The 21330-nt window shown below is 39.0% G+C and overlaps 1 protein-coding gene across 1 annotated transcript; it reads right to left on the minus strand.

Annotated features, from left to right (window-relative positions):
• Positions 1-7335: 7335 nt before the first annotated feature.
• CNOT11 (CCR4-NOT transcription complex, subunit 11) lies at positions 7336-20711 on the minus strand (the record flags this gene model as incomplete). Its single annotated transcript, XM_010085996.1, has 6 exons — positions 7336-7685; positions 11046-11142; positions 14408-14610; positions 15345-15547; positions 16124-16276; positions 20547-20711. Coding segments are annotated over 6 exons (1019 nt in total), but the record flags the coding sequence as incomplete, so codon positions are not given.
• Positions 20712-21330: the final 619 nt, after the last annotated feature.

Here is a 21330-nt window from a genome sequence, read left to right on the forward strand (position 1 = left end):
TTAAAACACTGCTTATTAAGAATGTTAAGTGAATTATTTAGGATTTTAGCATTGTCATGTTATAAATAATACGCTACATTCCTCAATTTTATTTTGTAAAGCTGTTACTACAGGTTGCTTAAAACGGTGTCTTTTACTAGACATTTGTTTTAGAGTGCATTTTGTTTTTAAAATGTATATTTGGAATGTTTTTTTAAGAAATATGCAATTCTTTTTATAACTTACATTGAGCTTCAGTAGAAGCAATAACTTTTTTTAATTTTAGAATGAATGTTCCAGAAATGACAGAGGTTTCAGCTGGGGAAATATAATCTGAACTTCTACTTTGCAGAGCAGATGTTTCACCCTAAATTTCCTTAAAAATATTCCTGTTAATGCCTACTTTGAAAAAAATAAATCTGCCTCTTCCCTGTAGGAGTGTAACTTTTAAGTTTTCTGGAAAATTGTCAGGTTGTAGTTCTGATGTCACCAGCAGGTGCAAGCTTTTGTGATGCCTTTATCTTACAAGAAGCACATGAGAATGGAATATGACTGACCAACCATCTCCAAAACTGAACAACTAAAAAACCAACCCGCAACTAAACCAAACAATGTATAGGGACATTTGTCTCCACAAGAAGCTTATAAATATTTCCAGAACTGCCTTTTTAACTGTCTCTTCAATATTAAAATATAAGTCTTCTCCCTCTTCCGTAACACAAAACTGAACATTGATGTAGTAAATGTTGAGAGGGTTTAAACTCTAGCTCAAGGAGGAACCAAAAGGCGTTTTCAAGAGAAGTCTTGTCAGTCTGTGGATTGTGTCTTGCTGATACCTGCAGCGCAGTATTCATGCTGGAGGGGAGAAATGTGGTAAGTACTTCAGCTTTTATGTAATATCTATAAAACCAAAAGCTTTTCTTAAGAATCAAAGCTGAGGTCTGGCAGAAAGCTGGAAGAAAGCTAAAAGACCTCCAAATTGAAAAGTGTGCATTAAAAAAAATCTGAGTGTGAAGATTCATGGAGTATGTTTCCAGTGCTGGCACTATACCTGTTTCATTTCAACCTTTCACAAGAGTAGTTACAATTGTTTCAGTTGAACTGGTTTGAGCGTAGTTCATCTTTGATATAGTTAGGTCTTGTAAGGCCAGCTGTGCTGCTGAGGAATGATGACAATAAAAGGCCGAATTGCAGTGCCTCCAGCAAGCAGTTTGCTCTCCTTGGAAGCACGATGACAAAAATTTTCCGAAGCGAATAATTAGTCTGACCTCAGTCAAAAAGCTGCCGCACATTAGCAAAAAGAGAGCCATAGGTTAAAAAGTACGGGACAGGAAGGAGACAATCTATGGAGCTTAAAACAGTAGCAAGAGACAATTAGAAACAAGCTTCAGCTTATCACCTACTGTTATAACTCAGATTGATTCCTTTTAGAGTAAATGGGTGTAAGCAGCTATAGGTAAATCTAGTTCCCAGGCTTTGCTGAACTGGACCTACTGTATTGTATCAAGCTGCTGTTTCTAGCACTTCAGCTATCAAAAGTTGATATGAAGGTCAGAACTAATGAGTCTTTTTTTTCCCTGAGTGTTTTTGCAGTATAGGTGCCTTGTGACTCCTTTCAAATCTTTAAACCTGCCTCTTCTGCTCAGTCTATGTCCTGCCTAGTGTGGGAGTTGATGCTGTATGTATTGTAGGTTCTTTCTGCTCCACTCACCCTGATCTCTTTCTCTTCGTAGCTGCACATTTTTCATAAAACATTCAGGAACTTGTCTCAGAGACCTCTGTCCCTTTGTCAGATTTAGCTGTAATCAGACAGATGGTTTTTATGTAGAGGCATTCATACAGTACAATTATAAAGAGCTAAAGCACGATACCCACATGAAGTGGACAGCCCCCCAGTGGCAATATTGAATAAATCACTTGGAGGAAGTCCCTGGCGGGACCGGGGGATGTTACTGTAGAATGAGTTTGGTTAATAATGTGTTTATTGGTGTGGCTTCGTTTAGGTCTGGTGTTAGGGAGAAAATTTGTAAAGTTCAAGTGATTTTAAAAAGGAGCATGAACATGTCAAAATGGATTAGTTTTTAAAGCAAAAACTAGAGGCCCCTCTTTGTTCAGAAATTTTAGTTTATTAATAATCTTCAAATGCCAAATTGGAAAAGAAATTTGACAGTAAATAACTTTAAATTAGCTTCAGCTTTCAGACTTGATAGCAAACAAAAATGAATCATGGACATTGCAGGTCTAAATGCCTGTTAATAGTGAGTTTAATTACCTGCAGTGCCCATTTAACTAGAAAATTCACATTTTTCTTTTACGAACTACCTCTAGACTGGATTCTTCTTTGGCTCTAAGCAATGCTTGGAGGAGAGTCTTTACCTGTACTAGGGAAGTTTGATTAGATAGCAGTAACTCCTTCCCCCATGAGTATGTGAATGTAGTCCAGTAACCTGTTGCCAGTAATTAGTGCTAGATTCTGGAGGTATGCCAGAGGAGTTGTAGGATAATTTAACTACAGTGAGAATGCTTTTAATCCATGCAGACTTAATAAATTGGGCACCGGTGTATTCCTGCCAGAGCTGGGCCGCTACACTTTGGGAATTCCACTCCTGTGCCAGGGTGTAACTGGCATGGAGAAAGACCATTGCAACAACTTCATCACATGCAAAAGACTGTCTTTTTTTTTTTTTTTTTTTTTCTCCATCATTTCTTGATTCAGGAGTGGTTGTCCCAGTTTTCTGCCTGGCCTGCTAAGCTTTCTCTGAGATCAGGCAGTAGTAGTTGTGCAGAGAGGAGCCCAGCAAGCGTGTAGTGATGGCTAGCTGGCTTCTTATCCCCTGTGGTTCAGAGGATGTCTGAGGCAGAGGCGGTATCTGTGCTGGCAGGTTTTGATGAGCTCAATCAGAAGTCCAAGGAGTTGGTCTTACATTATGATGGCAACAGATAGGACACAACAGGTTGAGCTGATTATTTAGCTGCCCCATAAAAGCAGACTTCTCCTGTCTAGACAAGCAGAGACACACAACTACTGTTAGCAATACCAACTGTACTTTGAAGTATACATCAGCAGGTTAAGAATGGTGTTCTGAATTTGTGGAATATTTTTTCAGTTGTTGCCACAATGTGTAAGAGGTATTTTTCACATCAGCATCCCAAGTGTTCAGTAGAACTGTGAACTCTTGCTCAAGAACCTTTGGTACCTCGAATCAAGCCATATATTGTGGCAATGGCTAGGTGGGTGTTTGGGGGTTTTGTTTGCTTTTTGGGGTTTTTTTTGTTATTGCTGTTTTTTGTTGTGTGGTCATTTTGGTTGTGGTGGTGTTTTGGTTTTTATTTTGGGTCAAAGTATCTTGACAAAAACACTGAAATAAATAAGAATGTACTGAAATCTAGCCAGGGAATCAGCTGGCAATATCTCATCAAGTTGACCTGGAGTGAATGGAGTTCTTGGTGTTGGCTGCTGGTTGAATCAAATTGTGTTGGCAGCTTGACAAGAGGTTGTTCTCCACTATGTCTCCCTTCAGTTACCGGTCTCAGTGAGACTTTGCAGAATGGCTTGGACCAACTAAATAGCTTGCTGTTACAAGGAGAGAGGTCCTTTCTGATTTCCTTTTCTGCTCTGTTTACTTCATTCTGTCTCACATTCATATTAAGGGTATGTGATGAACTAATTTAGCTTAAGTGGCAGGAAAATAAATGTATCAAAGCTGTATGTTGACAAGCTAGGAAAGTGAATAACCTCCCTGTTCAATTGACTTGAGTTTTAGAGCTGGGCTATGGTGATGAGGAGTTGGGGTGGAGGGAGGAGCAAGACTCTCCCCTTGGGTAAGTGGAAGAGATACCTTTTTATAACAGAGCCAGGGCGAATTACAATTCCTGAAATGGAAGATGGCAGCAGCATTTTTTTGTTTTAAACCAGAAAGGCTGTAAAAATTGTAATGTGTCTTCTGTCCTTAAGACTGATCTTTACTAGATGTGTTCTGTTCTCTTATAGGTGATATGTGAAGATTTGAGAATTGGAATTGTAGACTAAACATGCACAAATCAAGCTGAAGGCTGCTTTTTTTTTTTTCAGTATGGGTCCTGATCTTTCTCCTCAGATATCGTTATATTGCCAAGCTTGATTTGAGAAAGTTTTAAAGGTAGAATGTCTCTATAATTGCATGTGTTTGTGTGAAGAATGCATTGCCTGAAAAACGTCCACTATACTTCCATGGGACCTGAAGCTACTTTTCACCATCTGAAACATGGTAATGATACTGCATTTTTAAATGAGCATATTCTTCATAATTCAGAAGAGCAAAATAATTTGAGTTTACATCGTTTTGTTAGTCTGAAGCTTAAGTCCAAAACTTTGAAGCCAGTTACTTCTACTATAAACTGTAGAGAACTATTTGAACATGCTTGTCTGTCAACAACTATTCACAATCAACTGTCTTTTATGGTAACCTTGTACTAACTTGGTTGCTTTGTTTGGACTAAGCACTGGGCTATGTCTTTTCCATTGTGTATGTACAACTGTAAGAATGTCAAGTTATGCATTGTTGTTGTAACTTAATGGCTAAAAGCTCGAATTTCCTAATAAATTATACAGACCTTTCAAAAAGCAATGTCTGAGAAGTTTCAGTGATGTGTTTGCTACACTTAGATAAATGGAGCTGAGACACTCAACAGTAGCATAGCACACAAGCAGCTTACCTTCATGCTGCGTAGCTAAGGAGGAGATCCTTTCAGCATGTTGTGGAGTTTTCCCCATGTAACCAATACCTGTGTGTGGTGGGTGGGTTAACCTTGGCTGTCTGCTAGATGCCCACCCAGCTGGTCTCAATCCCTCTTCTCAGTAGGACAAGGGAAGAAAATAAAATGGAAAAACTTATGAGTCAAAGTAAGAAAGTTTCCAGTTACCACAGAGGCCACACTGCTGTTTTCCCTAACAAGCAAACAATGCAGAACCATACAGTGACTTCAGTAACAAGTTTGAAAGTTTTCATCAATGCACAAGGCTCTGAAAGTAATGGGATGTATCAAATTCCCATGTATAGGAATATATTACAGAGGTGCCTATGATAAAATAATAATGCTGTTTCTTGGTAACTGATAAATTCTTTAGGTACAGGACAAATCCAGGGACTGGAGATTTCTGCAGTCAGTAGAACTCAAGCAGCTATTGTGAAGAGGCATGACAATTAGGCTTTTGCTATAGTATCATAGTAGCAACCTACTTTTTTTTTTGTCAAGGCAATTCTTTTAAAGTAATTCTGTAAATTGAAAGGTAGACTGCAATGCCTTGAAGCAGTAGTAATCAGTCTTCTGCTGGAGCTTGTTACTTTGTTATAAGCTGTAGTACTAATCATAGAATGGTTTGGGTTGGAAGGAACTTGAAAGATCATTGAGTTCCAACCCCCCCTGCAGGCAGGGCAGGGACACCTTCAACTCGACCAGGTTGCACAAAGCCTCATCCAGCCTTCTTTAGGTGCAACCCAGGATATGGTTTGCTTTCTGGGCTGCAAGTGCACATGGCTGGGGTTTGTTGAGCTGCTTTTCATCTACCCCAACCCCCAAATCCTTCTCCTCAGGTCTACTCTCAATCCATTCTCCACCCAGCCTGTATTTGTGTTTGGGATTGCCTTGACCCACATGCAGGACCTTGCACTTGGCCTTGTTGAATTTCATGAGGTTTGCATTGGCCCACCTCTCAAGCCTGTCAAGGTCCCTCTGGATGGCATCCCTTCCCTCCAGCATGTCTGCCACACCACACGGCTTGGTATCATCGGCAAACTTGCTGAGGGTGCACTCAATCCCCCTGTCCCTGTCTCCAACAAAGACGTTAAACAACACTGGTCCCAGTACCAACCCCTGCGGAACATCCCTTGTCACTGGTCTCCATTGAGCCATTAACCACAACTCTGTGAGTGAGAGCATCCAGACCATTCCTTAGCCAGTGTGTGGTCCAACTGTCAAATCCACATCTCCACTGTAGAGACAAGAATGGCATGGGGGACAGTGTCAAATGCTTTACCTTGTAGAAGGCCAAACAAAAGCCTGAAGTCCATTAAAAGTGGTTTTTTTAACCATGTTTCTGAAGAGGTATATGAGTACTTAGAAAACAGTCAAACTGTGCTTCAGAGGATGTAAAGCCTTAAGGTACAAGTTTAGAGCACAAGCTAGGTTAACTGTTGCTGCTAACACTGACTTACAGCACGTGTCTTGGGTTTTAGAAGAAATGTCTAGAATTGGAACAGACATTAAATAAATGCTACTTTAGCTGGCCTAATACATCTTAACTCTAGGAAGCTATAGAAGTCTAACCCCTACTGACAAGAGAACACTTCTCACAGGACCTTTTACCAAAAGATTATGCTGCATGAGATGAGAGATTGATAGCATTTTCAATCCAAGCAATTTAGCAACTTAAATTACTTGGAAAGAGAAAGCCAAAAGACAGTCTTGACCTTGCATTATTGATCTTGCACTTCATAAAAAATTCAGAAGCAGATGCAGATTTAAAACAGCTTTCATTTATCAAGCAATATTAAATTAGAGCTAGCTATTCAAGTTTTTTTCCTTTTCAGGCTCAGGGCTTAAATAACAGCAGCTATTCTACTATCAGCTTACAATAATACTTTAGCAGACTCCTTCCCATTTCCCCAACACCTGGCATCTAACACCTGAACAGTACTCTGACTCTGCTTTAGAAGGAAGAGGCATTTTAATTTTAATTAATGAGGAATTTAAGAGGAATTTTAATTTTGTAACCACAGAGCAACTGCCTATGCAAGTTCTGAAGTGAGAGCAGGCTCATGCCTTGGATTTTAGTGGAAGAAATGGGACTATCTTTCCTCAGTGAAACATTCTTACATGTATGAAATAGATGTGGTACTTCAGGTAGTGATGGTATGAGGCCAACAGTCTGCAAAAGTTCCATGATCGTGAAAAGAGAGGGTACTGCTCTGGGCCTACAGCAACCAGAGCTTCAGATCTGCCATGTAAAGATAAGCCTTTAGCTTTTTCTAGACATCAAGACAGACTTTCCCTTACTCACCAAAACCAGCACACATCATTAGAAATTGTATCCAGCTTCTACAAGGTCTTACACAGCAAAGAAAGGGCAAATGGAAACTGAAGTTACTTACCTTGATAGAGGTTGACTTTAGTTATTCACAAACAGTTTTGGAAACAAAGACAGTGAGTGCCAGATTACTATTTAAATTCGGTGTGAAATGGCAAGTATCTTTTACAGCCTGTAGAATCAGAGCCTGTAGTTCAGCATGTGCATGTGACATACAGAGTTTAACCCATAGTCAAAAATAGCATAAATTGCAAGACCTAACACATTTCAAAAACTCAAGCACATGTATCAGAAAAAGCATTATTTATTGTCTAAATGCATAAAATGCTATTTATAGTGTATTACATCATTAATCCAGTGATTTAAGTTTAAAATATACAATTAATTGTTACAGAACGCTGGCAGGGTTGTTGTGGGGGGGGTTTTGCCAGTGACACTGGTTTTATTTTGATGTTTTTGTCTCTGATGGATTTTCCCCAGTGTCTAGTGTCTTCAGCAATCTGAAAAGGCCAGCTGCTTCTCGTATCCGACTGAACTCAATACAGAATGCTTGCACTTCTATAAACAAGTCCTGTACATTAATAATCTTGTTTCTGATTAAAGACTGAAGAAAGACACAGACAAGACGTACCAGGCGGTTCTGAAACAGAAGAGAGATGGTTTCATAATTCAAATAAATGTTTGCAACCTACTCAGTTAAAGGACTGTTGGCCCTCAGCAGTACAACTGAGACCTTTTGGAGTAATTTAGCTTCAGCAGTAACCTCTTTCCCAAGCTTGCACATGCTGCCCCATACTACTCCTGTATTTTAAAAACTGACTCTTCTGCTTTATAGTACTGTATTTCTGGATACAGGAGCTTTCTCAAGATTTTTCCCATTCACAAATGAAGTACCAGTTCTGCCTATGCACTGTACTTTATTTCTTTATTATGTAATCTCTGAATAAAATCAGAGAGAAGGGATCATAGCTTAAGATGTCATCACTAGGGTCTTGCTTAGTCTTATTTTCTACAATAGTACCATGAAGAAAAATGAATAAGCTTCACACCTCAAAATTCCCCAGGCACCACATGATTAATGCACTCCAGCTAGGAAGTGAGAGCAGCAGAACTGATCCCAGACCTGCTTTGTGGGAAGTCCTCTATCAATGAATTAGGATATGACACTCTTACTCTATCCTAGAAGGAAAGACAGTAGCAGGGACAAGAGTATGCGTCAAAGCTGATGGCTGTGAGCTGTGATTTCCCACCTGACCCAGTGAAAAGGTGGGATCTCAGAAATGTTCCTCCTTCCTGAGGGCTGCTTAGGCAATACCTTGTAGAGCACACTGGGAGTTGGAAAGTGGAGACCTAGAAGCTGGCACCTACTTGTCATAAGCAGATCCAGTCACTAACTGTCTGCTTTTATACAGAGTACATTCTTCTTCAAGGACAAAATAAGATCTTACTTTATCATTAAAGTGGTCTCATACTTCACACTGTGAGAAAGAGGTGAAGCCAAACCTTTCTCTAAAAGCAACGGTATACCTGAATGATGTTTATCAGACAAAACTGAGGGGACTTGATAGATTAAGTGTCCAAAGTATTTTAGATTATTTGACACTGAAAACAAGCTGTCAACTATTTTTACAGGAACTGAGCTTACTACTGCGAAATTTGCTACCTATACCAAGAGAATTTGGGAACTGAACAAGTTATTTCCTTCACTGCAATCAAAAGAAATTGCACGTTTTCTCTGCAACACAAGTTAGAGTCGTGGTTTTAAACCCAGCCAGTGGCAAACAAACACCACAACACTGCTCACTCACCCTCCCCCCTCCCAGGGATGGGGGAGAGGATTAAAGGGGTAAAGGGAAAAGAGACTCATGGGTTCAGATAACAATTTAATAACTAAACTACAATAAAATTGAAAATTATAATGAGAGTAATATATACAAATATATAAATGAGTGATACACAATGTTTCTGCTCACCACCCAATGACCAAGGCTCAGCCTGTTCCCAGCTAACAGTCCTGGAGCAGGGAGGGTCCCAAAACCACAATATGAGAAAAGAGATAAGAGCCCAAAAGTCCTAGAGACCAAGAGCCAACTGACAGAGCAAGAATACCGCTGAGAGAGAGACAACCCAGAGTAAGAGAAAACTCCAGACAGACTGTCATCTGTATACTGGGCATGACATGCACGACAGAGAATGTATCACTGGCCAGTTTGGGTCTCAATCCTAAACCTAAGGTCGATTCCTAGGCTAGTAATTTGGGCTGTGCTCCCTCCCAGCTTCTCCTGCACCTGCAGACATTGGCACAGCAGAGCAGCTGAAAAGTCCTTGACTGTCCTGGCAGCAACTATAAACATCAGTATGTTATCAGCCTTCTCCTCAGCACAAATCCAAAACAGCCTCACACTAGCTGCTATGAAGGAAGTTAAGTCTGTCCCAGCCAAAACCAGGACAGTTACAGGAGCAACTTTAATAACTGAGGAACACGTAACTAAGATCAAAAGTACAAATGCAAGATGCTGGCTGACTCCCAATCTCTGAGCATCACCCCTCTTTCACTTCCAACGGAGTGGTTTTGTACCATGTCTTTCAAACAAAACATCTTGTGTCTCGGTTGCTGTGAGGCCTCATACGCAGTATTAACAAACGTTAGATCTCACAAGCTTTGCACGCTACTTGGTGATCAGTATGTGTTCCTTGACCCTCTGTTGTTTTTGTCCCCAGTGTGTCTGAAGCACAGCTGCTATATGCTCTCAGCAGCCCCTTTGAGCACAGTGTGCCACTCTGTGAGCATATTCTCAGCTGCAGCCCAGCTCTGCTGCTACTTTACTATTCTGCTACTAAGTGTAATAGGCACAGCTATTCAGCAGGTCACAGATCAAGCCACCCATGTGTATCTGGCAGAGTCCCAAAGTAGAGAAGCTTCAGCAGCCACAAAAAGATAACAAATGGTTAGTCATCATCTGGAAGGGTACTGTGAACAAGACAGACAGGGTTTTGCTGCCATCTAAAACCACATTACATCCATATCATGTGAACTGCAACACATTTTTCATCTCTGCTGCAGCTTAAGGATATAGTAGAGCTAGAGAAGGCACTAGAGAAGGACACCAAAAACAGCTTAAGAGAAAAGAACAGCTGCCTTGTTGCAAGAGACTAAAGAAGTTGCAATCCTTCAGTAAATTGAGAGGAAAAAGCCGAGGCAGGACTTGGTTAAGATTCATAAAGCCTTGGGTAAACTGAACATGGAACTGTTTTTTCCCCAGTAACTTATCTAAGAAAACAAGTTCTTCTGGGCACTTGGTGAAACCAATAGATTGGCTAGGATAGAAGGAAGTACCTTGCACAGCATGTAGACAATCTTGTGTGACAAGGGGGTGCAAACCTCTCCAGAGGGTAAAGATCCTTGAAGCAGCTACAACTTGCATCCTGGTACTGAGGAAGTACAACAGGCTTGGGAAGCAGAGAGTATGGTGTTAAGATGATAGAAAAGAGAAGGGGTTTAGGTCTTTAAGAAGATCTGCAACCTGTTTTGGGTAAGTAACAGATAAGATTGAAGGGCAAGACTTCCACGTGAGTTTTGTAACATTGTCTCAAAGGTCTGGAGGTGGTGGACACATTTGTACAGAAAAGAAACTTGAAGCTTAAAACTAAGCAGAAGGCAAACTAACACTTTTCTTCAGGAAAAGGCACACCGAGTGACAGATAAACCTTTTCCATGTAAGGACCTGAGTCACATAAAACTAGAGTTTTGTCAGGGAGAAGTGTATTATGTCTACAGAAAAACAGTGAATAGTACTTATCTATGAAGTCTCATAAAAAGGTGAACCAACATCTGTTTATAAAGAACTGCATAGTGTGTTAGGAAAAAAAACCTGCCTTTGAAGTAAAGAAGCAGTAAGGCAGAATAACTTAATGCTATCAGCTTTATGAAATCTCAGCACATATTACATAGAGCAATATAGGGGATCCTTTTTTCTAGTCAATTTGCTAAGGTACTTACCTGCATATATTTGTCTTTAATCTGTTCACAGGTGGAGATACAGTTGGAGATATAAAGATGAATAAATTCAGGCGGGAGATCAACAGCAGTAGTAAGCCTGTTCAAATTAAAAATATCCAGTGGTTTATGAAGCCATAAATCTAGCAATTCCATTGCAAAACAATGAGTTAGACCTGTGATATGGGTTTATTCCCAGTCATGTCATGCAGAGTTGATTTCTGACAGCTTCCACAGACATATTAACGAAGACATTTAAAATGTTTAGTAAGAGCCCAGTACTTTTTTAAACTCAGACACAGTACCGAAGATGAGTTAGATCAGTTTCCAGTATATAACATACTTAGAAACATTTTCTATATATTACACAAATGAGTCAATGATCATAGAATCATAGAATGGTTTGGGTTGGAAAGGACCTTAAAGATCATTGAGTTCCAACCCCCCTGCCATGGGCAGGGACACCTTCCTAATATCTAAGCTAAATCTGCCCTCTTTCAGCTTAAAACCGTTACCCCTTGTCCTATCACTACACTCCATTATAAAGAGTGCCTCCGCATCTCTCCTGTAGCCCCCTTTAGATACTGGAAGGCTGCTATTAGGTCTCCCCGGAGCCTTCTCTTCTCCAGGCTGAACAACGCCAACTCTCTCAGCCTGTCCTCATGGGGAGGTGCTCCAGCCTTCTGATCATCTTCATGGCTCTCCTCTGGACTCGCTCCAACAGGTCCATGTCTTTATACTGGGGGCCCCACAGCTGAACGTGAATGATATTAGTTTCCAATTTACGATGAAGCCCCCAAGCTGTCCAAGTACCAAGATTTTTCCTCAATAAGCACTGCAATACAATTGTGCTTATTCATATTTGCATTTCTGATACTGAATCTAGATGCTGAAATCCTTCTTTAAGTATTTAACTGGAATAACTCCTTTTTTGTGTCAAAAGATCAGTTTCCTTAGTTCCTTCAGATCAAAATTTTTGTCCTAGGAACTGAAACCACATGAATATCTGGAGTTCAAATACAAGAGAACCTAACTAGATGAAAATATTAACTAGAAATTAATGATGCATGATAATCTCAGAAGGTTCTTTCTACAGAAAAATTGGAGGACTATCACAGCAAAGAATGGTATTGTTGTATTTTTAAGGGTTAACAGCAAAGTGCACCTATTTGTGGTTTAATACTTGCTACAAAAGTATTGGAGCTGCCACCATTCCTTACCTGAAAAAGCAATACAGCTCTCAAATTTTAGATAACAACATATGCTAAATGTAGAACTGCCATAAAGTTAAAACAGAAAACTTTACCAAAGTAACTGTAATCACAGTCCTATCTCAAGTAGTGAAGGGGGGGGAAAACAGTGCATGTTTCAGACACTTCAGTTTCAAGTTTTTGTCTTATTTCACTTACAAATCAGTGTGTCCCTGTCTGCACTGACAGTCATTTTGCAGTTTGAAAAAATTTGTTCCTATGGTAGTTACACTGTGGAAGAACCAGTATGGACAGAAATAAAAGCTCTTTTCTCACCATTTTCTCCATGTTGTGACCATTAGCACAACTCTGGGGCAGTAACTGCTGTCAGTCTGCACCAGTAAGGAGGGATTTATTTCAGAAATGTTTCCTTCCTCAAATGATATTTAAGGTGCAATTCAACTCTGACGCAAAGAGACTGCTGAACAAGGCTGATTTGGTAGTTCACATCCAGTAATTGCCAAGAAATAGAAGAAAGTAAATGGGAGAGATATGCTTTTGTAGTTTGTGGGGATTAGCCGTCTGAGAAGTTCTCCCACTGAAGGAAGGGGCTAACATTCTGTTAAGAAAATGGGTTGTACCTATATGCAGAAGTTATTCTCAGTGAAGACAGGGCATGAACATAAAGCAGGATGGCTATTTAACAATGCCACCTTTTGTTCACTTAAGCTGCATCATGAACGCAAGTTGGGTTTAAGCAGATTAGCTCTGTGGCATTAACACAAAAAATTGTGGAGAATTCTCACAAGAACTGCCCTTTGTCCCAAGGTAGCCTTCTATCTTGCACACAAGTACCTCAAGAACGATCTAAATTAACATTTCCAGATGTCCTAATAAAACACAACTCCTTCCTCAGTTGAAAGAGAATACAGAAGCTAGAGATGAGGTTAATTTTTAGATATAAGAACGTGAATTCTTCACCAGGAGTGAGTGGATTGTGACTCATCAGAGGACTGACAGTCACTACAGTGACAAAACCATACACATCCAGTAACTGGTCATTCTGCAAGTCAGTAACTAAACTTGCAGCTTCCTGGGACATAGGACATGTACTTGCTACTGAAATTCATATATTAACCAGGAACCTGATGTCTGAATAAACGTTTAGACATATTATAGATTGGAGTGACAGATTCCCTTAAGCGACCATTTTAAATACTATTTTGAGCCAAACATGTCAAAGAGTTTGACAAAATTATTTTCTAGTAATTTTCAACTCCAGTTGAAGTTATCCACAACACAATATGTACTTCTCCATTCTTTTCAGAGTAGAAACACCTTGCTAATATTAAAAAGAGTAACACAGTGTTTTATTTGAATAAGCTTCTCCATTCTTGGAGCAGGGACTGAAAGATTAACTGGAATAGCACCTGTACAAGAAATGTGCTTTTTTACCATACCTAATATGGCAAAATATGGTATGTTATAAATAATTAATATAAAATGTAATATACATGCCTCCACCATCACATCTTTCTGCTTGGAAATTGTGGGGGTTTTTCCTGTTAAGCTGCAGGTTTGCTACTGCTAATAGGAAGCTGTTAACATTACAGTAATATTTAAAAATAGCACTGCTGTAAAAAGGAACTTAAAAATTGGCAGCATTCTCTGAACGCAGCCCTGAAGAAGTTTGAGAGGTTCAATTCTTTACTACCAACCCACAGCTAACTTAACAAACTTAGTCTGGACTAAAATAAGAGGTTTTTTTCTTTAACTACAGGCACCACCAATAAGGAACTATACAGAAAGCAAGTAAAGTCTGTTTCTTTCATAAAGGCTTAAGACAGTCCAGTAGTCATAGAAAGCAACAAATCCACAGCATCCCCCTCCTCTGCAGGATTAATACTCTTTTAATAATAAGACTTGGTGTGCTCTGATTAAAAAACTAAAACAACACACACTGCAGAGAAATTGAAAAGGGAATGACAGTTAGATACTCTTTTCTTTCACTGTAATCTGACTCGTCATTTCTTCAATTCCTGTTACTTTTGGTAGTCTTTGGAATGCATCCAAATACAGCCCTGTAGCTAGCCTCATAATCCCTTAATTCAGTTCAGTTCAGTTATTTAGTATACATACTTAAGGAAAGCTTCTTAGATTTGAGATAATACTCACCGATTTACAACTTCCATTGAATGTAAGGACATGTCCATGTTGACCAAGACAGAAAAATACTCTGTTATCTGACTTGACTGCATCAGTTTCAGCAACATTTCTATAGCTACTAAAGGATTGTTTTCAACCAGGTCTGGCAATTTGGCAGGAGTGAGACCAATATGGTAAACAAGCTTGGGGTCTTTTTCCAGTTCTCCAAGGAGCTGTAAAGAGAGAAGAAAAAAAAAAAAAAAAAAAAGACTCAGTTTTTTTCCTTAACTATTCACATTACTGCTTGAAGAAACTGCCATAATACATCTAGGCTACACAAGAATGATAACCCTTTAGATTTAGGCATCTCTATTGAAAGACACTTGGAGGTATACTTTAACATTTCTAAGTAATGGCAACTGTGCCCATAAAACCTTTAATAGTGATTTCAGTAGTTTTTCCACCAGTGGGTGGCATGGAAGGGAGGGGAAAAAAAAAAAAAAAGTTCTGGCCTTCTTTACTTTCCTGTCCAGCAGAAAGCAAATAAAGGATATTTTTATAGTGCTAGCATAATGATTATAAAAAGAGCTGACTGAAATCAGGGGTAATATTATCAAATTGAGAAAAAAAAAATATCGCTGTTGGCATTTGAGAAATAATTACTTATCAAAAGCTTCCACAGAAGCACAAACAACTTTGTTACAAGAAGATTTTTCCATGCAGAAAAATATTATTGCCACTTATTGATCAACTGTAACTATGTCCAGTAAATGCTATGAAGTTTAAAGATTTCTTCCTTATTCATATCAACCCAAGTGAAAAGTCTTGGGTTTTTGCAATTTAAAGCCCTTGGAGTTTCGTGAATCCAAACACAGATAATTACAGTGATCCAAGTTTTCAAAAATACATAGGTTAGTAGACAGCTTGTTAGAAAATCATTTTAGACAGAAAGGTTCATGATACTTACCTGTGTTTGCTGTGGGGAGGTCAAGGGACTTTTAAAAGCTTTTGCCATGATTCTTTTTATCTCAACTCCAGTGCTGTTCTTAACACACATGGACTTATCCCACTGAATTGTGTGATCTGGCTCTATTGGATTTAACCATGCCAATTCATCCTCACATATATGGAGTGGAGGTGGTGGTCGAATAAACTCCGGTCGAAAGTGACCTAAAATGGAAACAATGTGAAATGTTTTTTAAGCTTCAGATAATCAGTTTTACATCAATAGAAAGAGACAACCCCCAAAGCCCCCATTTCATTAAGCTATTATAACACTGAGAACAGCATCACAAGCTTATTGGCCTTCCAGAAAAACATGTATTTCTGATTTTTAGTGATGCTGTTACATCAGCCTGTTTTTCCTCTTGGTTCAGGTCACTACGTTATTGATTCTATGGTCTTTTTTTCCTTCCACAGTAACTGCTTCCTTGGAAGATGTTAACAGTCAGTGTAGATCCTGGTGTAGAGGACTAAGACCTGAGGGGCATCACACCCAGTATTTCACTCATGTCAGCTGTTGGCTAACAGCTTGAAGGCTGGCTCCAGATTTTTAGAAGTCTAGAAATGTGAACACAATGGAGTCTGATCTGGAGACAGCATGACACAGTTTTGCACTGTTTCATTCATCTTCATTCCTATTTCATACTTTGAAAATACTTCAGAATTACATTACATTTCATCTGGAGAAGTATAACAACATAACATAGACAAGTTACAGAAACAAAGATATGAAAATGCACATACTTTCTATAGGAGGCTTTGGTCCACTCACTAAGGCTTCTGTGATCTGGGAGGCAACGGAGCTGTCAAAACCGGAGTTGGAAGAATCTGGGTCAGGATCGCTGAGAATGCTGGGGAAGCTGGCCTTGCTCTGTGTTGGCAATTCAGACTGACGTTCTGAAAGAGGGCCAGTCCATAATATTAAAGCATAAAATTGAAACAGAGATGCTTGGAATACTAAAAGTAGTGAGAAACAAGCAAACAGCTTTAGAGAAGAACTAGATTAAAAAAACAGGATAATATCAAGTTGAAATTTAGTACTGTGTCAGGCGGCTCATGCTGAGAGTGTCAACAGACAGGCAAGGGACAGAGGTATGCAGCAAGGATAAAGAAGAAATAGAAATGAACCTGAAATGTAGTCTTGGCTTTAGAAAAGGTAAGTAACTGATGTAATCTGCATCTAAAAGCACATTAGTAGGTTCACATGGTACTCCTGAAAGAGTTCACGTGCTATATCTAGTTTTGCCATCACTTCTTCTCAGGGCAGGAAAGTGAAAAACCTACACAGATGCATTTACAGACTCCACAACGATAATGGGTCATACTAGACCTGAAGTCAGCTATTCAAATTTATCCAACACATTTCAGTGGCATTGTGTAAGCTACTTTCGCATTCACTGACAAGCTACGGCAAGTGCTTGTATGGAAAAAGATGGAGTGTAAGTGGTATGTGATTCCACATACATCATCATTAAAGCAAACCTGAGAGGAGCTGAAAGTGTCCCTTTAAAGGCCAAATTATAGAACATAAACAAGTTATATAAAAATAATACTAAGGATAGTATATATAGCTAAAGACTTGAAAAAAATGGCCAAAAGGATGCTACGGGGCTCAATTGTTGCATTGTCAGAGTTTTTGGCGTCATTCTGTTACAACCTATCACTCTTCTGTGTCTGAAGACTTAATGGCTGGTCTTCTGTGTTCTCGGTACTATTTTAAGAGATTGTGTTTTCCATTGCTTTGCCAAAAAAAACGCCAGCAGTAAAAAATCAGAAAAAAACACTAAAGAACACCACCTGAGACCCCTTCCCCCTTGCTCCCTTAACAGAGAACGTTAAGCAGCAAATTAAGCCTTAAGTAATCAGACATCCAGAATCGTTGGTACCATGCAAGGAATCCCTTGGAAAAGTTCCACATGAAACTAAACACCACTCCTTTTCCTGACTAATTAAGTGTAGTGCTGTCAGATTCAGTGTACTGTGCCTATCACTTCTAAGCAAAGGAGCAAGCACCCTTTTTGTGCAACCACATGTCCCTTCCCAGATTTCCATGCATGTAAACTATTTCATATGACTCCAATGACATCCACAAGAGACACTGAAACTGTGAGTGACAAGAGGATTCTTAAAACAAAGCACCACCCATTGCTAATGTATTTTTTGGCTTTCTGTCCTACTTTATCCAATTATTTCATATTCAGGTGTTTGCATGATCTATGCTCACTGAAGTAGCACAACAGGGTATGTTTTTGTGTTAAAGGCAACAATTAGCATACTTCTCAGTTACTTTAAAAAAAAAAAAAAAGTCCAAATGAGCTGATTTACAAAACATGTCTTTGACTCCATAAGCTGTTTCAAAATCCAGCTTGTGAGTACTTCCATTTAGCCACTGAACAGAAGGGTTGATTTAACAAATGAAGTTTGATGAAAAAAAAAAAAATATATATTTTTCAGTCTTTTTATTTATAGTTTAGAACTTAAATCTATCAGTTGGTAGAAGTAAATCACTGATGTGTTTGTATCCTCATTATCTCAAATTATTAATGATGCTTAATTAGATATATAAAAGTTTAAGATACAGTCCTTCAATTCACTGATTTTAGGAAACTGCATGAGCCCTTAGTTACGTGCATTGACGCTCAAAAGCTCACCCTCACTGCTTCAAGAACTAGGGCTCAATCAACAGTTTTAGGTAAGCAGAAGCAAGAATTAAAACATGCTGATTTAACAGGAAAGAACACAGCATCTTGAACTAAGACATGCAAATTTAAAAAAATGAATCTGAAAACAATCACTTAGGTTCCCTTGGGGAGATATGTTTTGGTTTTTTTTTTTACAAGTAAAAATAAACTTTATTTGGTTCTTAAAGGAATGTTCTACAGTGTATTACAAACTTAACTTTAATACAGGTCATATAGTCTTAAATCTAATCAGGGCTGGCAGATAAACAGTTAAGAGCACTTTGCCAGGAGACCCATCCTTGCAACTAGGAGAAAGTGACATGATTTTATATGGTAACACACCAGACGAACAAAAACAAGTTATAAGGAGAGACTGAGGCTTGAATGAACATTCTGTAGAGCAAAGGGAGAAGAGAACAAAGCAAGTTTTAATACTCATTCCCACAACGCTCTATTCCAAAATTCTATATTTTTGGGGAAAAAAAACCCCAAAACAAAACAAAAAACAAACCACCTAACCAAAAAAGAAAACCGCCCCCAAGAAAACCACCATTGAGTAGCAAGTGAATTGTCATAATGAGCTCACGTTCAGAAGACAAGCCAAGTGTTTTTTTTCCTCCATTTAGAAAAAAAGGGTTGGTATAGGTACACTGTTTGAAAAATTTAATGCTTTCTAGATTTTTTAAGTTGATTTTGCAGGTATATTCTAAAGCAACTCTAAATCATCCTGCTCTAAATAGCCCTGAACTCATCTCAGGGACCAATATTTTGAAGGGCCACCAAACCCTACAGCTATTATGTTCTAACTGGGGGGGGGGTAAATGCAACCCCTGAAACACTGTATCTAAGCATCATAACACAAGTATTTATGCACTGTCAGCAGCACAGCTTCATCCTGCACATTGAATCATTAGGAGAAATGTATTGAAAACTTCCAAAAAATTCACAGACCTTCTGAAACATGACAAGTAGACAGTCAAGAAGCATCACAATATTAAAATGAGCAAAAGATTTATCTTCCAAGAAAGCAATTAGAAAGCTGACATTTATTCTAGGGAGCTACAGCAAGAAGCCTGCGAAAGACAGCATGAAGCATTTTCAGATGCAGCTTGTGTTATATAACTTCTACAACTGCTGGTAAGCAATCACTTATGCATGTTTACTGTATTATGTAAATAGTGATACAAGCACATCTTACAGGGCTTAATTTTGCAAAGCCCCATTAATGACTTTGTACTGTACTTTAAGCCATCAGTGCCTTCTATTTTAAAAAGGGCAAATTAAAATGCATCCATACAACTACAGTTTCGAGGTTCTCTACATGTTTTATTTTTAATAAGAATAAACTGTTCAGAAGACAAACACATTACCAAGGGGAAAACAAATAAAAACAAATTAAAAACCTCCAGGCTTCATTAAGTCATCACGTATGCCTTACGCTACAACTCACAAGTTACCTCAATTTTCACAAAATCTGAAGCCACAAAAGTATTCTAGAAAACTCAGACAGGATGAACGGAACAAGAACTAAAGGGTTTGTTTCCCCATTGGAGGTATGTTAAGGTATTCAATTTGCATTTTCAAAAGATCCCATGGTCTGGAAATAGCAGCTAAGGAGGACACCAGAGGACATTTGTACACTGTGAACAAGGGACAGTATACCACAGCGTAACAAGTGACAGATTCTAGAGGAAAAAAACCCAGAAAAAATGACAATACCAAGATACAACTGCAGGACAGAGAAAGTCTAGTTAGCGCTGGCCCTCAGAGCGGTAAACCACATTGTACAGATAGAGGTGGGATGGTCAGTTTTCAAGCAAGTAGGTCCATTTGCACGTACCTAGGAAAAAAAAACCACTATTTTTTGCTGTCCAAACTGGCTCCTTGTTCCCAACAATATTTTCATATTTCAGATTAGCTCCAGATGTGACTCATCAGTCAACGTGATCAGAACAATCATGTTCCTGCTCCTTTTCTCCTGTCAAAGGATAACCATCACATTGCTTTTCTTTTCAATCTAGTAAAAGTAGACCGCTGTAAGATCTGACTTTGTTTTGCAAAACTGAAGATATAATTGTAATAGCCAATTTGCCAGGTGTAGCTGAAGTACTGGTACATGACAGCGTGGCAGTTATGCTGTCTCCTCATACAAGAAATACTGCAGAGATTGAAAAGGTATAAAAATGCACTAAAACAAAAGAAAGCATCGAAGCTTTAGATTCAAATCTTCCTATATCTGCAAAATGTTCACATGTTTAAGGCAGTGACATATATGCTTAAAAAGCTGCTTGATAAATAGAATGAAACATTAAGATGTAATCTCTGCTTGAAGTTCTCTATATGCCTGCACATGAGTTTGAACACCCTACGCATAGTTCAAGTTTTTCATATTTAGGATAGACAAGAGTGTTTCTCAGGTAACTCAATGCCACACTACAATGAGCATTTCCCTTCATAACTGAACTACGGCTGCAATTCTTCCTTACCTGCTAATGCCAGCTGAAGCCCACTTATATCCACTGACTGGGCCATGTTCCCCACGTCCATTGAAGCAATCTGCCGAGGTGTCTTCTTGAACAGTTCTCTAGGGGGGGCCAACATCAGTTGAGAAAGAAAGAATTTTTCTGGAGGAGTTATGGGAGGTAAGAAGCCTGTGGAGACACAATGAAAAGCAATCCCTGCTTTTTAAGAGAGCAGCATTAATAGTTTACACATGCTTCACACAGAACAAGCAAAACTAAAATCCAAACTAATGGGTTATTTATAGCAAGATCAGTGCAACTGAAGAGTCTTTGTGAGTACACACAACACTGTTGTCTACTCAGCTTCTAAAGTGATGTAAAATACAGCGCTGTACTGATCAGCACCATGCATGCCGGCCTGAAACATCGGATGCTAAGTCAGTCATAGTGGTTTCTTTACATGCTTTCCAATTTACACAATTAGTGAGCTGTCAAATAGGACCAGACATTACAATTTATACAGTAAGTCATAAAATTAATTTATTTTTTTTTTTAGAAACTGATTTACCCATTGCTGTCACACTTGTCTTTACGGAAGCAGGGAAAAAGCGCTTCACTCTCATGCATTTCTGTAAGAGGACTGCTGCACGGTTTTGAAGCTGTCAGAAGCCTCCCGTTACCTCCAGTTTTTTGTAACTGTCTCCTCCCCAAAACTCCGTGTTACGGTCCAACCGAGTGGCCTATCCGTCCCCAACCCTAGGGACGCTTCCCGTGAAGAACTCCCACCGCTTTTTCCACACCAAAGCGA

Source organism: Pterocles gutturalis, unplaced genomic scaffold (genome assembly GCF_000699245.1).
Source record: "Pterocles gutturalis isolate BGI_N339 unplaced genomic scaffold, ASM69924v1 scaffold40490, whole genome shotgun sequence".
Classification (NCBI taxonomy): domain Eukaryota; kingdom Metazoa; phylum Chordata; class Aves; order Pterocliformes; family Pteroclidae; genus Pterocles; species Pterocles gutturalis.